General features: G+C 49.1%; 6 protein-coding genes across 6 annotated transcripts; 5 read left to right on the plus strand and 1 right to left on the minus strand.

Annotated features, from left to right (window-relative positions):
- Positions 1-530: 530 nt before the first annotated feature.
- J3458_019366 (uncharacterized protein) lies at positions 531-767 on the plus strand (the record flags this gene model as incomplete). Its single annotated transcript, XM_066121490.1, has 1 exon — positions 531-767. The coding sequence occupies one exon, from the start codon at positions 531-533 to the stop codon at positions 765-767; it is 237 nt and encodes a 78-aa protein (XP_065973516.1).
- A 6,407-nt stretch (positions 768-7,174) lies between these two features.
- Positions 7,175-8,282, plus strand: J3458_019367 (uncharacterized protein; the record flags this gene model as incomplete). The annotated part of the gene is made up of 2 exons (XM_007813607.2): positions 7,175-7,566; positions 7,628-8,282. The coding sequence occupies 2 exons, from the start codon at positions 7,175-7,177 to the stop codon at positions 8,280-8,282; spliced, it is 1,047 nt and encodes a 348-aa protein (XP_007811798.2).
- A 1,464-nt stretch (positions 8,283-9,746) lies between these two features.
- J3458_019368 (uncharacterized protein) lies at positions 9,747-10,533 on the plus strand (the record flags this gene model as incomplete). The annotated part of the gene is made up of 2 exons (XM_066121491.1): positions 9,747-9,865; positions 9,978-10,533. 2 exons carry the CDS (start codon positions 9,747-9,749, stop codon positions 10,531-10,533), a joined length of 675 nt encoding a protein of 224 aa, XP_065973517.1.
- A 1,130-nt stretch (positions 10,534-11,663) lies between these two features.
- Positions 11,664-13,032, plus strand: J3458_019369 (uncharacterized protein). The gene has a single exon (XM_007813899.2). It carries the CDS (start codon positions 11,875-11,877, stop codon positions 12,694-12,696), a length of 822 nt encoding a protein of 273 aa, XP_007812090.2. The 5' UTR covers positions 11,664-11,874; the 3' UTR covers positions 12,697-13,032.
- Positions 13,033-15,232: 2,200 nt separating this feature from the next.
- On the plus strand, positions 15,233-15,800 carry J3458_019370 (uncharacterized protein; the record flags this gene model as incomplete). Its single annotated transcript, XM_066121492.1, has 1 exon — positions 15,233-15,800. The coding sequence occupies one exon, from the start codon at positions 15,233-15,235 to the stop codon at positions 15,506-15,508; it is 276 nt and encodes a 91-aa protein (XP_065973518.1). The 3' UTR covers positions 15,509-15,800.
- J3458_019371 (uncharacterized protein) lies at positions 15,592-15,984 on the minus strand (the record flags this gene model as incomplete). The annotated part of the gene is made up of 2 exons (XM_066121493.1): positions 15,592-15,800; positions 15,876-15,984. 2 exons carry the CDS (start codon positions 15,982-15,984, stop codon positions 15,592-15,594), a joined length of 318 nt encoding a protein of 105 aa, XP_065973519.1.
- Positions 15,985-16,035: the final 51 nt, after the last annotated feature.

Raw genomic sequence — 16,035 nt, forward strand, 5'->3', positions numbered from 1 at the left:
AATTCAGCGAGTCTTTGGTTTCAAAGGTCTTTGGTTTTCTTCAAGGACTAGACGAGAAGTCGGTGAGACTACATTCGTGTGACAACTAAGGCTAATACTTTTGTAGAGAATCCAAGTATAAGCATCTTAGCAAACGAGTTATGAGTATTACACTAATTATATTCAAAAAGTATATATTATTAAGTTAATCTAAAAAAAAAAAGGTCAGATAATCATTCACCATGTCGAGTAATATTATACTTGAGCCGTACCTATGCCAGGGAACCGTTACTAATCATGCAATACACCATGAACGCATTGCGATACGTCAGACAGACTAGCCGAGTTGTTGATTCATCTTGAAAATATATATAATAACCCTAAACAACTTCTGAGCCTTCTACCTCTGCAAGAAAGAGCAGGACTTCCCTCTTCTGCAACTTTTCCTCCTCGGCGGCTTCGCCGGTGTGGCCAAAGTGCCTGGCTTTAACGGCTCCATCATCAACATCGGATGCTGACTCCTTTCAACCAGCCCATCGTTCCAAGTAACGATGGCTTCGCCACCACAATCGCATGATAAATTCTTGCTCAAAAGGAGCTTCGACAACGGATACGTCACGGATGACGAAGGAAAGGACCGCGTTCGCAAGTACCTGGCCACCCTGGCGGCGGCAGGCGCCGTTCCAGATGATGCAGCACGGACTGTCACGTTCTCCGACATCTCCAACCATTCGCCGTACAATGTGTGTGTGTGTGTCACGGCCCAAGATATGAAGACTGGTTTCTAATCCAAGTTGCTGGCACTGCAGGGCTGCCATATTGCGTACTGGACCGGGGCGGCCTTCTCGGGCCAAAACAGCGCTCTAGTCTGGACTTGGAACAAAGGGACGATTATGCCTAGCCTGAAGATGGACCTTGGACTGAAATTAACCGTCGCCGGACATTTTGTTGGTTATTTCACCCTAGGAGATGTTGGAGGATTACTTCATAATTGGCATCCCGCTGGAGCGTGTCTTTGGCAACATACTAAAATATCAGATGTTGAAACAGCTTCCAAGCCTTTCACAACATGTCTACTTTGAAGGTTCAAAAACCAAGGCTTTCAAGAGCAGATCATTCATTCAAAGCAACAGCTATTATTACATTACACTTTGAACTCGCATACAAAGTCATTGTGCTTCCCTGTTCAATTTATTCAAGTCTAAACCCGGAATTTTCTTGTGCCAGGATTAACTGGCTAGAAGATTCTGTACCAGGTGTTCCTGCGTCAATGGGTAAAATACAAGACATCTATAACTAAGAGGTATATAGGTTTTGAGCATAGAAGGCACTAGTCGAAGTGTGGCATTTCCCTTTACCTGGTCTAGTTGAATCGTCACATCCTGTCTGTCGGGCCTCTAACACCGGCTCAACAAATCCGCACCGCGCCTACGCCTGCTTTTCTTGCTTCTTACAGACCAAACAATGGAATCTGGTCAGGAAACGCTAGGATCTTCTGGGTGAAGCAGGGAAATACGGGCAAAAGTCGTGATCTCGCCCCTTCAGCCCTTTTTCAAACTCATCTTGCCGCGGCCAACTTCTACCTAGAATCAGCTCCTTCTAATTGATGGCAAACAAAAATTTTGATTCTTCGCAAGAAATTCTACCACGCTTCCATTCATAAGTACTTTCTGACCGCTTTGAACAAACCTACGAGACAGAGCCAATATTAGAGCACTAGGGCGGGACATTGATACACTTATGACACACAAGACGACTGTACAAACAGCCGGATAAATGAGAGACCTTTTTGTTTGATTTTATTTTCTGCATCAAAAGGTGGGAATAATAGCAAGCAAAAACTCGGGAACACTGCTGTCTTGCAGGCAGCAGTACTTGGAACGAGCGACTTTATCTAATACCCTCCAATAGGACTCTCACTTTGCCGGACCAAATACCACGCCAACCACTTGTCCGGGTCCCAGATGTCGAGAACATCTAATCGTGGTCCCCTCCAGGACAGTACCACTGTCCTTGTCCAAAATTAGTCGTGCTTGGTTGGTAAGAAATGTCCCAACTTGTCATATTCCACAATTGCATCGTACTTTCCAGGATTTGCGGCAAAGTCAATGATACCAGCATTGGTACTGATCTTGCTATACAAAAGGGCTTCCCCAATCTGACGATGTTCAGTTACAACAATTTTCTATCTAAGTGCGGGCGTGAAATTAACATTCACACCGTGATCTGGGCAGAACTATGCCAGCAAATTGATTAGTAAAATAGAAATAAAGACATTCATCCACTTGCCGTAGCCAAAGGTACTACCCTTCCATAAGCGACTGGTAGTCCGAGCCCAATAGGAACTCTTGGATCCTCGTCGTGTTCGGATACTCGGATCTCGTATGCACCTGGCGCTGCCCTTGGGGCTTCTTGTGTCAACAGGAGTCCCGGGGGCGTTCTTCCATCACGGTTGCCTTAAGAGAGGCTTAATAGTATTTCTAATCAACTATAAGTCAACATAGAGTTTTTTCGAGCCTCTCGACAGATGTATTACATAGTATTCTCTTCTCCTTTTACATACCATTACCACCATGCAACTGAAGACCGTCTCAGCCAGGCTGTGCCACCATCATAACAACTAAGGAAGGGGTTGGGCTACATGCGGCAACTCATGCTATGCAACTGTTGGAAGACAATCATTAAGCGTACCGTTTCGTGGCCTGAAGAAAGCGCAATAGTCTGAATTATGTCGACGACAGTATATGGCGAGTAGCCTTGGACGAGGGATCCATTTGGGTCAGACTGCTGTCTTGATGTAAAATGCAAATGGCTGGAGCTGTACATGAAGCATCATCGTGGTTGGCTGAATTGGTAACAGGATATTAAAGTGTGCATTTACGCTGCATAGTATCGTCCCATGTCATGACTATCTCGGAGAAGGCTGCACGCTATGCCGCGTTAAGACAACCCAACCTGTATGTATCGTCTTGGTTTGTCTTGTCATATGCGACTATCCTAAGTGTGAGGCTTGTATTTAGCACGCTTCGTCCGTTATCTCGTAAGTAGATTAATGTAAATAATACGATACTAGGTAGAGTGTCCAGCTATGTAGTTATAGCTATACTGTAATTAGAAAACTTTGTAAACAACCCTTGCTGAGTGTACTCCGCTTTATCTTTCTAACTTAATAATTTGCTATTGTTATTCTAGGGAAGTCTCGATGCTTTGTAGCTAGATGTGTTAACTTTTTGCGGTAGTCAGTGTCGTGTCGTCAAAATTATAGCAAGCAACCAAGGCTAATACGTGTTTTAGCAGCCAAGGTAATGCTAAAAGTTCTTCTATCACCAGGCTGCTACAAAGTGGTGGGAGCCCATGTCAGGAATCGTTTTCTCGTCCATGTCTTGAAAAGGAGGAGAATAGAGCAAAGCACACAAGCCAATAGTACTACCCTACGGAGCAGTTAAGTCTCAAAGTGGCCTGATTTGGGAGGTTATCTCTGTGGAGCAAATGAATTACAGATCTTTGCCCGAAGCTCATGCCGATCGGCCGGGCCGATAGATGGCAAATTAGCGGTATGCCAGCAGCTGTTACAGTCGCTACATCGGCTCACGGGCTTATAATAAAAGAACACCGGGTACGCGACGAACATTTATGTGCTAAATCTTGGCTGAATTTAAAAGCAGAATGCAGCACTTGGAAGCTGCGAGCCTCCAACGGCGGACGCCGCCGGGACAGTGACGCAGGTGGCAGGCTCTAAACCAGAACAAACTCGGGTTACCTCTGACGCTCAGGACACACGATAGCCGCTTGAAGATGCATCTGCCAGACTAGTGGGATGGATGGTCAGCAGTTGCCTTCGAAGGGGTCCGTCCCGACGAGAGCATCGAGATGTTGTGCCCTCATACCACGTCTGGGCGCATTTTGTCTCAGCTCATCCAAATGCGGCAAAAAAATGCCTTGGCCATTTCTAGTAGGATGTATCTAGATTGGATACAAATGTATTGATTACGGCTGGCCCTTTTTGTGTCATGTTTCCGTGGCCGGAATAGACTGGTCTGGTCTGCAAAGAAACCCTAACTCTAACAAAGGCTTTAAGGCATTTGAGAGTTCAATCTCCCTAAGAGACTAATTATAGATCTGTCGCCTTGGATATCACATTCTTTGTATATGCTAAGTGGATAATATAAATATTTCATTACTCTGCTATTAGTCAAAGTCGCATCCCTCCCCTCACATTCGTATTTCTGCTTGACCGGCACACGGGGCGCAAGTTTCTACCGGCACTGCATGTGAGAGACTCGATATACACCATGCCGATCCTTGCATCTCCATTTCCAGAGCTAGCAAGAATTGTGGCCAAGTTTGGAATTGTCGTTGTATTCATTTTTTCCAAGATAATGAACTGAACAATGTTTTTACACTGCTTTTCCTCGACTACAGAAAACGTGTACGTCATCCTATCGCGTCTTGTTAGTGGTTTACATCTTTGGCCTTCAGAGTATAATCCCTTACAATGTTATTCGCGCAGCAGTAAGCTCTTTTGCTGAGCTCATCGCACATGCGATTGAAGAAAAAAAGGCTCCGCGGCATATCGCTGACTGTTGACGGTGGGTTAGGATTTGTTTGCAATTGTTCGCTTGGGGCGGAGCTTACGGGATAAGCATCTAATACCAACACTGGCAAAGGCCATTGTGCAACACACGGGCTTGTTACGAAGACCATAGGGGCAGAGGTGGGAGTTGACTTTCGTGGTGCCTGTGGTAGGTAGAGCCACCGAGGTGCCAGCAAGGAGCACAGCAACAACAGTGAGGGACTTCATTTGGAATGTCGTGGTAGTAGAAGACGCGAGCTCGGGGTAGGTGGCTGTGGGTGATACTGATACAGGTCTGGAGAAATCACTACTTTTGGCAGACGTAGCTATCCCTTCGTACTTATACTTCATGTGAACGAGCATGTCACCTAGCAAGGTCATCAAATGGGTCGTCTAGAAGGTTCAAATCAGGTTACAAGGTTTGAACTAGGTTATTATTTTTTTTTTAAGTTTTAATTTTTTTTGACCGATCCAAACAGTCGTGCAAGCACTATATCAAGCAAGGCCCGATAAATGAACACAAATGTGCCTGGTCGTACCCCCAAGCAAGAGAACCGTAATCGACCACGAAACTGAAACCAGGTTATAAGGTTTTAATTACGAGCTAGCTAGTTGAACTTAGGCAAAAGTGGCTTTTTCAATTTAATGGTAGCCTCTTAATACCTTTCGATTTCTAACTATAAAAAAAACCTTAAAGCCCTTAGTACCTTCCGTAGATAGATCCAATTAAGGACTAGGTCCACATTCAATACGATTCATAGCTGTTCATCGTCTGGTGACACTTTAATGTAGCATATAGCAGAGTCGGATCCACGCATGGCATATCATGATGAAAATTCAACGTGCAAGACAGCCTTGATCGGACTAAATAACATGTATATGCCGGGCTCTCCGCGGTGTAACTCAACGCAGCGGCTCATATTTGTAGAGATGCTTCTCTCATCCGCAGCAAAAAGAAAATACCATGTGTCTATAGGTACCTTAATGAAATAGGAATTCAATGGAGTCGCGCAGGGAAAGGACTGCCTTGTGATACATTAATAAACTGGCATATGCCTGGCTGCTTTAGAAATGTGCTCCGGGCGAATTTGGTGGTCATACCCGACGTTGAAAATCGTGGTGATTCGGGCTGGGTACTTCGTACGGAGTGGAGAATTTGTGACCCGGCTAGCTGACCATTATGGTGATGTTGGCCGGGTGTGCTCCCGGCGGCTTCAAGTCCAGACCGGATCGGCGATTGAGATGGAGGTTGTGCTACACTTTCAATACTTGACGAGTGTCGCGAGGGCTGGTGGAGGGTCGATTGCAAAAGACGAGATGACCCTGGAGAGCTTCTAAGCATTGTGTTATTTGGTAGTCCCGACTCCTGTGCCGTAACAACATGGTAAGACGACCATACGAATAGCTATGGCAGTACCTTACACCGACAGGACATCTCAACTATGCATTAGGGCTGTCGTCATGTAATACACAAGATGATGCCTTAGCCATATTGCTGCCTCACGGTGGACAAGCAGGAAATTCCATGGCCAAAGAGTCACGCAAGACGTCAATATCATCTCTCAGTCTCGGGCTTTTCTTGTGACACCGCGTGGCACGTCACGGTCCAGCCCCAGAAGTGGCCCTCCACAAAACGCCACTCGGCTTCTTCACCCGAACCCTGCTGATTCGGACGACAAATGACTTGATTCCTTGGTTTCAATCGCGGCCACGATGGATGGGAGCCATTATTTGTCTTGGGACGTGTCCATAATACCGAGCAGTAGTCAAGGTGCTACAAACACCGTAGAATGTCGGAATCGGTCTAGGTTCGTCACAAATAATATGCCGTAGCCCTCCTTTGGGACGCCCCTCACTCCAGAACTCCAGACCGAGAGCGAATGCTGATTTGTAAACTCAGGCAACTAACACCTTGGAAAATGGGAACTTCGCACCAGTGAGAACCCTCTGGGCATCATCAACCCAATGTCCAGCTCATAAAAGCCACTACAAACAGTCTTAAACACAGTCATCTTGATCACATGGCTCTTGATTATACCACCGCCGTAGTCTGAAAGAAAGAAGAAAGCAATGAAGCAGCTCCATAGGCCGGGTGTATTGGATATCACTCATTTGTTAGCAAATCGAGTGGCGCGGCAGAACCGCCAAGTCTCAGTACTGTAGACAAACACCAGGCTGAAGTCATTCGGCACAGACTCGGGATCCTGTTCCGTGATGTGACAGCACATCCGGATTCCAAAGCCGACTCGATATTCGACACGTCACAGACTTGAGCTGCGAACAACAGAAGCCTTGTCCAACAAACATGCATAAATCGATTTCTTTTGATAACATGATTGATTCTTGGGAAACTCAGGGGCGTGACTTGGGCGCGACTTGGGACCGTACCGATACAATGAGTATGCAACGCCTGCAGATGGCTTCCCTCCACAAGGTGTTGGAGTAAGCCTTCGGCTTGCATGTCTTCGTATCCCCTCCCCGTAGGCTGCAACAGATCATATAAGCTGCTCTTGACCACTTCAAACCCCCCTCCTGCCATTCTCTACACTCATCCGGTACAAGCAAGTCCCTCAATCGAAAGGACAACACGTACCTGTGATTTCATCTTCCGTCGGTGCCAATATGCCTGCTTTGTCTATTCCTCCGACACTAGAGCCTAGCAAGGCCTTTCCAATGAAGGCGCCTCCCGTCATTGGACCCAAGACCAAAAGGGCCACTCGTCCAAACACTGCCATTCCCAGCTTTCTCATTGAGGAGGCGCAGGCCACACCCGTAGACACGTGGGAAGCCCAAAGACACATGGCTTTTGAGCCTCCGGCGAATATCACAACCATGAAGGATATTGGACTTGAAGGCCAAGGAATTTCTCCCAACGCCGTGTCCACTCCATTCTCGCTGTTTACCAAAGAAGCAGTGTTGCAGATGAGACGTGAAATCTTTAGCGAGCCAGTCCTCAAGGAGTGTCGCTACAGCTCAGACTTTATCGCCAACATGATTCGTGGTATGGGACGCGAGTAAGTAGCCCACGTGTCCAAGGATGAAACAAGCAGTGGACTCTGACTGATGAAATCCAAGCCGAGCCCCGTTTACTTATGAAGCCTGGAACTCGCCGGAAGTACTTGACAAGATTTCCCAAGTGGCCGGTGTGGAGCTGGTTCCGGCATACGACTACGAAATTGCAAACATCAATATTTCCGTCAACGACCCAAACGCGGCGGCCGGCCCCGATGCCGATCAGGTGTCGGCAGTGGCTTGGCACTACGACAGCTTCCCATTTGTCTGCGTGACCATGGTTTCCGACTGCACAAACATGGCGGGCGGCGAGACGGCAATCAAACTGCCGGGCGGCGAAATCCGAAAGGTCCGTGGTCCGAGCATGGGGACCGCCGTCGTCATGCAGGGGAGATACATCTACCACCAGGCCCTCAAGGCGTTTGGATGCCGCGAGCGCATAGCCATGGTGACTCCCTTTAGGCCCAAGTCTCCATTTATCAAGGACGAGACCATTCTTACCGGTGTGAGGGGCATTAGCAACCTCGATGAGCTGTATCCGCAGTACGCCGGGTATCGATTCGGGGTGCTTGCGGAGCGTTTCCGTGAGCAGCTCATGGAAGAGCGACGGAGAAAAAGCTCTGGTCGTTGTTTCGACATTGACTCCGCCAGAGCCTTTATTCTAGAACAAAAGGAATACTTGGAGAGTATGTTGGAGCAGATGTACGAGGTGGAGTAGTGCCAGGTTGTGATGGTCTGGTGGGCTGAGCATGGCGAGAAGATGGCACGGCGGCGAGTTTGCCCTATGTCGGGCTGTCATTACGTTATAGCAGCGCCATTTCGTTGATTGTTTTTCTTCTTTCTTTCCAAGTCCTCTCTGGACTCGTCTGCGTGATGGGAAATTTGACATGTTGGTGTGCCGCATGACGAGACCAAGTTTGGTCACCATGAAGCAGTCCGGTGTTGCCGGTCCGGTCCGCTTCCGTGTAGGCTGAACTGAACTGGCAGGGCTCAAGGTGGGCAATCCGACCACGCGCCACCCATGGTATAGACATTGATCCCGGTATGACACGCAATCAAATGGAGAGCAAGGAGAATTTCTGATTCGCGAGTTAGTTTTGCGAGCCCCGCAACTATAGTTTCATGTTTACCTTAACCTTAATATTCCGATATATAGCCAACTAGGAGGAACTTGTATTTAATAAATAAAAATAAACTCAGTATATTATTAATCAGTAAATGACTAAACTGTATACATAAAAATATACCCATCTTAATTCTGCAAAAAGTATTGCATAATATATTTCAGTATACATGGTTGAATCGCCCCCTGATTTCCAACAACTTCAAAGTTACACATGTAAGATTGATTGCAGAGTACAGCCTTGATCGGCCCACAGAGCAAGTCGCCGTAACCTCCCCTGGCTCTGACGGCCTCGCTTAAAGTCGTGCGGGCGAAGTTACTCGTGTTGTGGCCCATGCGGGCTTAGAGTCTTGGCCTAAGCCTTACCAATATGGCAGTGTACGTTCGTATCATGACACACTGGCAGGGACGTGCTGGAACTACCGATTTATGCAAGAATTGTCATAACCCAATAATTCGGCTCTTGGGATCCTGAAAAGGAAGGAGCATGATGATTGCCAATGGTGACATCAGCAGAGGTTATGTCATATTCCACAATTCCTGCTCGCAGCGGACAGCATTGCATAATACCTCAGCCGGCAGAGGAGAAAATGGAGTCAAGGTAACAATGCAATGGTCGGGTTTGCTTCGGCTTACGGACCTCGCTGGCTGGTTTTGCAGGGCGTAGAAGGCACAGCCGCGTCAATAGCAAGCCTTGGCCACGCTTTTGGGGATCAATAGATTGTTTCTGCACCAGGTCGTGTATTCTCACCCTCGTACTCCTCCTACAATACCTAGTCTCTATGAGCTGAATACCCCGCTGGTTTGTAACAGGTAGTTGGTAGGACCAGGTGCGAGTGATCAGATGATATGACATACGCTATTTGACCATGAATGTGAAGCAACAGGCTGAAACAAGCTCGAAAGAGATTCATAAAGTACGTATAGTCGAAGATACTTAAAGACTGCTGTTCCCTTCGGGTTGGTCATTTGGCCCTATAGTCAGACATTCCATACATTCATCGCCTCTCGTTTCTCTTCCGTATCAAGGAGTCTGTCATTCTTACGCTCAGAGCAAACATGAAGACCTCTCCTTTGATGCTAGCTGGCCTGCTTGGCCTAGCAGCTGCTGATCCGATCAAAAGGCAGCAAGCGGCTCCTACTCCTGCTCCTAGGAAAACCATCCCAGGACACCTCGCGTATGTCCCTTGGAAGGTAGACAAGGTCCCCTCTGGTGGTCTGCAGGATATAACATTTCCCGTATCCATCAAGGACTCTGTCCGCGAAAAGGGCTGGTTTTTTTGCACAAAGCTTTCACTTTGAGGGGCAATCGAGGGGTGGATACATTGGGATCCAGCCACGCCCGGATAATTCCAAAGGCCCTGTTGTCCATGCCGCATTCTCAAGCTTCATACCTGGAACGAAGACGACGGACGCCAACTGCCGTGGCGGTGCCGATGGCGGGCCTGGTGTTAGCTGCGCCGTCCAAATCACTGGCAACCCCGACAATACGTATGACTTGAAGGTCCAGAACACGGGGGGCACAACATGGTCTGGAACTATGATTGACACTGTTACTGGCGCTGAAACTCACATTGGATCGTGGACTCTGCCAGCAGGCACAAAAGGGCTGAAAGGATCTTGGCAAGGGTTCGTGGAGTGGTGGCCATTCAATGACCGTAAGAAACCACCAACGTGCAACTTGTTGAAGCGCACTACGGTTTTATTCGGTCCGCCTAGGACTTCAACCGCCGGTGCTGGTGCTGGAAGCTTGGGCAATCCATTCGAGGTCTTTGAGTGCAAGGGGAAGATTAACTATAAAGCCAAAAGAGTCGGAGGTAATGTTGAGATCAGCGTGGGGTTCTGAGAGAATGGTTCATGGCTAGTTATAAACAGTAGCAAAAGACAATATGGTTTTGAGGGCTTCTGAAATGGCATGGAAGGTTGGAAGGAATGATAGAACATGAAAGCCCTAGGGTTTTTCATCCAGCTGGGCAACTGGCTAGCTAGCAACCTAGTATGGTTTTTTTTCCCATGGGCATTAGTATACAGTGGTCTTAGTATTCATTTCTCTCTAGTGGCAATACGTGAAGCCTCAGTTATGTAGACGGAGTGACTCAGTCGGGGACGAATCCTGTCAGAGTGGTTATCAGGTTTAACCACTAGGCCATGAAGCAAAAAGATTCATCAATAACGGTCCATGGCCAAATATGTCCAATATCCAGCTACAAGTATGTACATCTTGGCTCTGTCTCTTCTCTGGGACTCTGGGACCTTTGACAAATCCATAGTTCAACGCGATCCATAGCTGTAAATCGTGACCGGGGTTTCATTCTAAGTCTCGTCGTTAACACCGATTCTATGGTCTTGTGCTATCAATTCAGAGCAGAAATTTCGAATTTTATAACCCAACAACAACTACTTATCTTCTGCGGCTGCTTCTTTCCAGGTTGCGACAGGCTGCAGGGAGAAAATGTCAGCACATGCTCGACTCCCCAGAATAACCCGCATACCTGCTATTTGTTACACGATGACTTACAACGAGATTCGACATGATATTTGAGTATTAGCTTACGGTTGTTCACTTGCCTCGTTATTTTCCGGCATATATCATCTATCCGCCGCGTGGTTCAGGTCCACATATGAACACCACACCACATCTTCATATACGGCACCGTGTCTTGGGGTCAGGATCCTCAAATGAGGCCTTTAACGCCACGCTACCCGTATTGATGATTTTTTTTTGACAAGGTTACAGCATTCCAAATATCCCTAGCTTCCAACGATAAAAAGAAGTGATGGACGGAGCGAGTCCCGTGTTCAATTCGATCCATAGCCGCCAATCGTGACACGCTGGCCTGTTGTTGCCAACTTGCCAAGTACGGAGTAGCAAATTGACGCCCGACGCAGGACCCATAGCTGAGTCAGCACATCTTTGGGCTTCTGAAGTTGCATGCCCGAAACTAACGTCAATGCGAGAATCGTGTAGGCATTAAACGACGTAATAGCCGCCCGGTAGTCCGTGCGAGGCACAGGTCCCTGCTCTGTCGGTGCTAGTATCTGTTTCTCGGTCCTCTCATGTCTAAAAGGGATCCATGTCCATGTCGTCAACGAAGGTGCCAAAAATACTCATCTTGCTGTGTGGCTACAGTATTTCCTTGCTGGATACACCTTCACCCGCTCCTATTGCCGCACGGCGACGGCGCTGATGCGGCTTCGAGAACACTCCGAGCAACTCCATATACCCAGCAGACCGCCCCAAGAGAGGTACAACATGGCCGACGATGTGGCGGTCAAGCTGGCGGTCCTAATAGATGCGGACAACGCCCAGCCCAACATGGCGGGCGTCCTGCTCGCCGAGATCGCCAAGTACGGCACCGCCTTTGTGAAGCGCGCCTACGGAGACTGGACGGGCACCAATCTCAAGGGTTGGAAAGAGCAGCTCCTGGAGAACTCCATCCTGCCCATCCAGCAGTTTGCGTACACGCAGGGCAAAAACTCGACCGATGCCGCCATGGTGATTGATGCCATGGACCTGCTGTATTCCAACCGCTTCGACGGCTTCTGCCTCGTCTCCAGCGACAGCGACTTCACGCGGCTGGCCTCGCGGATCCGAGAGTCCGGGCTGCTCGTGTACGGGTTCGGGGAGCGCAAGGCCCCCAAGGCCCTCGTCAGCGCCTGCGACAAGTTCATCTACATCGAGAACCTGTCCCAGAACGTCGACTTTGCCCCGGACATTGCTATCCGGACGCACAGGGTCGCCGGAACCCCGGCCGCCAAGTTTGCCACGGCCCAGAGCCTGATCCAGGAAGCCATAGAGGCAAAGTCGGATGACGACGGATGGGCAAACCTCGCCGACGTCGGCTACCTCATCACAAAGTGGCAGCCCGACTTTGACGCTCGCAGCTTTGGGTTTCTAAAGCTCAGCCACATGATCTGCTCGGACCCTTTGTTGGACGTTACCAAGCGATTCCCGGGCGAGGGAAAGCCCCCGGTGGTCTATGTCCGGGGCAAAAAGCGATCTAAATAAAAATTCCGTCTGCGCTTGCCGCACAGGGCTCATTTAGAAATCCCTGGTTTCCGATGCCGTGATTTGTATATCGGCGATTGATGCCGGGCTGTGGTCGCGCTTGTCAACGGCATTGGCATCTTTTGCAGCCTCAGCACCGTAATTCATCCACTAGCGCGGGCTTGCCTGGTCAATTTGAAGTCTATTTCAGTTTCCCAAAACACACCGTCTGCCGTGTTGTACCCGCTGCTTTCTCTAGACGCGCAACAGGACGAGGCGGCAAAATAGTGTGCCCAGGCCGAGATATCCTCGTGTCCACGGTGTCCTACATCTTAGTTGAGTAGCCTATATACAGCCTCTTTTTCTTTGCTTTTACTTTGCCGTGCTGTTCTTTATGTTTGGCCATCTACTGGCTACGCCAGCAACTAGTGATTTTCAACCCCAAAAAGGCCGCTATGCATGTTGGTGGTCACTCCCTTTGCTCTATGACTTAGTCTTGTATTTAAATACTAACATTTCATCTCTTTCAAATGGCTAGTACAGCCGCAATCCATTCAGGGATTCCAGGTTCCCTGTACATACTTTCACTACGCGGCGCGCACGTACAAAGGTGCTGACCACAGCGGCGATGATGATCCAGTCGTCCGGCCATAACCTGGCCCTCTTTATCCTCAAGTTCACGAGGCGTAGCAGAACTGGAATTTAAAATAGCAGCCAGACTGTCATCATGACGGCCATGGCTTGAGGGTGCCTCGTTTCGTCCAAGTCGAGCCCTTCTGGAACAGGTAGTCGGTTTGTCGGATGTAATAGCAACCAAGCTGGCCAAGCATCATGAGCCGGTGGTGTGTGATTTTCGGTCATGCCTCTCCTCAATAGTTGTGTCTGTGTGCCTCGGATAATTTCGAAACATGAAAGTATAGAAGTTTAAAAGCTAGTGAACCCTGACCTCCGCAGCCGTTCGGTGAGCAGTGTCTGGTTTCTGGTTTCAAAAACGTACGACCTTCATGGTGGAATCTCGGGATGTCATCAGGCACTGTTATAAGCCGGGGGTAACTTGACATATGCAGTCTAGAGCTTCTAGCTCCTAATGCTCAACGACCAAATACTTCCGAGTTGCTCAGGTCTGTTGAACTACCAAAAGTGGAGGACCTCCATCAGACGGAGATGTATCATGTCTTACATCTTTATGGCAATGTCGAGCATTGCCATGCATGGCTTTGCGACTTGTCAGGCAAGTTCAATGCCGCACACAGAAGAGGAACCGCGATGAACAAGTAAAGATGGTGAAACAGTGAAATCGCGCAGCTTCCTCGGTGCAATCTGTCCATGCCTTTGCGGTGGGATGAACGAGGCCTCGTGCTGTGATGACGTGTGCGAAGGAACTAGGCCTACTTTCATCGGATGACTGGCACAACAGCTCCTTGAAAGAGGCGCTTGATGCATATATGTAAGAGTGCCACTCTGTGTACCGGGTCCGGGGCCGTACATTGTGTATGCGAATGTCGCGCATGCAAGAGCGAAACGGCGCGCTGGGCCTTTGACAGCTGGGTCCCTGTCAGCACAACGCCACGGATTGTTGTTGGCAAAGGCCAGCTTTTATGTGAGGCTGGAACCATCGTGCTGAATTTGCTCCCACGTAGCGGTTGCAAGCTGACGGATCTCACGGATGCTGGCCGGGGATGCTGGCGAAGGCAGAAATATCAGAAATATATCGCACTGGTTGCGGCCACAGCACTCTATCCCAATCCCCTCTTGGTCGGATTGAGCCGGGCTCATGGAGCTGAGAAATCCCCAAGCAATTGCCGCCAATTAGGAAGTAGGGAGTGCGTCCCAACGAGTCGTGTGGTATTCATCACAGCCATTTCTTCACCAAGAAATGCAGTCGGGGAACCTCAACGGGGGTCTAAGGCGTGACAAAAGAGCAATGTCGTCTTCATTTATTTCTCAGAGTGATCAAACGCAATCAAGATGCTCCCAGCAAGCCACATCACGACATCATGGTAAAGCGTTTGCCACATGTTTCCATGCCGACATGCTACTCAAACTTCCATGTTGTCGCAGTCAGTCTTCCAAAGATGACACCATGGCCGCGTCAGTTTCTCTTCCGATATGCGACAAATGCATTTATCGACACATGTCTTCTTTGACGAAATGGCCCGCGCGAGAGTCAAAGTCGAGCACCTTCTTACCTCGGCCATTCATTCGACCAATCTTGCCACCAGACAGACAAGATATCGTCCCGCGTGATGCTGAAAACGCAAATCCCATCACGCCGCCATGGGCAGGTATGCCGTAATACGAGGTCGCAGGCAGGGTTTGTCGCAAAGATGGTAACCCGTATATCGTGTATGCATGCACGTGGCGGTGACAGGCTCACTTGTATAGCTGAGCGGCTGAAGGCAATCTCACTCGGCAGTCAGCCTGCCTGGTTTCATACAAATACCACGAATCCTACCGATTTCACCACGGGCAGCACACGTCCCTCGACTATTGTCTTCTCTCCAACTATACTCTACTCCAAAGTATAGGTGAGAGTTCTCACGCCACCACCACGGCCATGCCTTCGCCTGCGCTGTTCATCTTGGCCCTGCTACCGTTTACACGGGCTCTGCAGATCAACAGCCCAGGTCATCCTGCGACGGGCTCCGACGTGACGGTGACCTGGAGCCATGTGGACGCCGACCCGGCCAAGTTCAACTTGTACCTTTGGAACGGCGCTGTGCAGAATCCTGCTGTCAATAAGCTTCTTGCTTCTGGTGTTCCTGTAGCCGCTGGTGCCGTGCGCGTGTCGATTCCCTGCGGTATTCCTTCCAGCGGCGCGTACCAGCTGTGAGCGGACGCAAGACGAATTCTCATGACGGAGAGTTGCTGACCGGCGTGCAGGCTTGCAGTCAATGGCGCGAACTCATCCGACGTCTACGCACGGAGCTGGCAGTTCTCTATTTCCGTTGTTGATTGCACGACCTCGGCGACAAGTACGGCAAAGGCAACGACGTCAAGTTCGGGAGGAACCCAGACGGACGCGACAACCGTATCTGCGTGTACATCTGCTTCTACCATGAGAACATCCACCAGCTCAACCTCGTAGTGAATGACGTATGTTTGGGAGACCTGGTATATGAAGGCTGGAGTGCAATTGCTAGTGTTTGGTTACCAGACCAAACTAATACACCTTGTTCAACATGGACGTCTACTCCAACGTCTGGACTCAAACACGCCGGCGACTTGGCAGTGCAATATGGCATGCGAGGCGACAACAACAGCGGAAGTGTCCGCATCTGGAAGTCGGACCACGACGACTATTCCCATGGCCGGCGCTGCTCAATGTACGGTGCAGTGGTTGTTAGCTGGGGCCTTGAT

Source organism: Metarhizium acridum (genome assembly GCF_019434415.1).
Source record: "Metarhizium acridum strain ARSEF 324 chromosome Unknown scaffold_564, whole genome shotgun sequence".
NCBI lineage: Eukaryota > Fungi > Ascomycota > Sordariomycetes > Hypocreales > Clavicipitaceae > Metarhizium > Metarhizium acridum.

Bases quoted from the DNA above. Each gene is read 5' to 3' on its own strand.
- J3458_019369 (XM_007813899.2), top strand. From the start codon at position 11,875: ATGCGGCTTCGAGAACACTCCGAGCAACTCCATATACCCAGCAGACCG.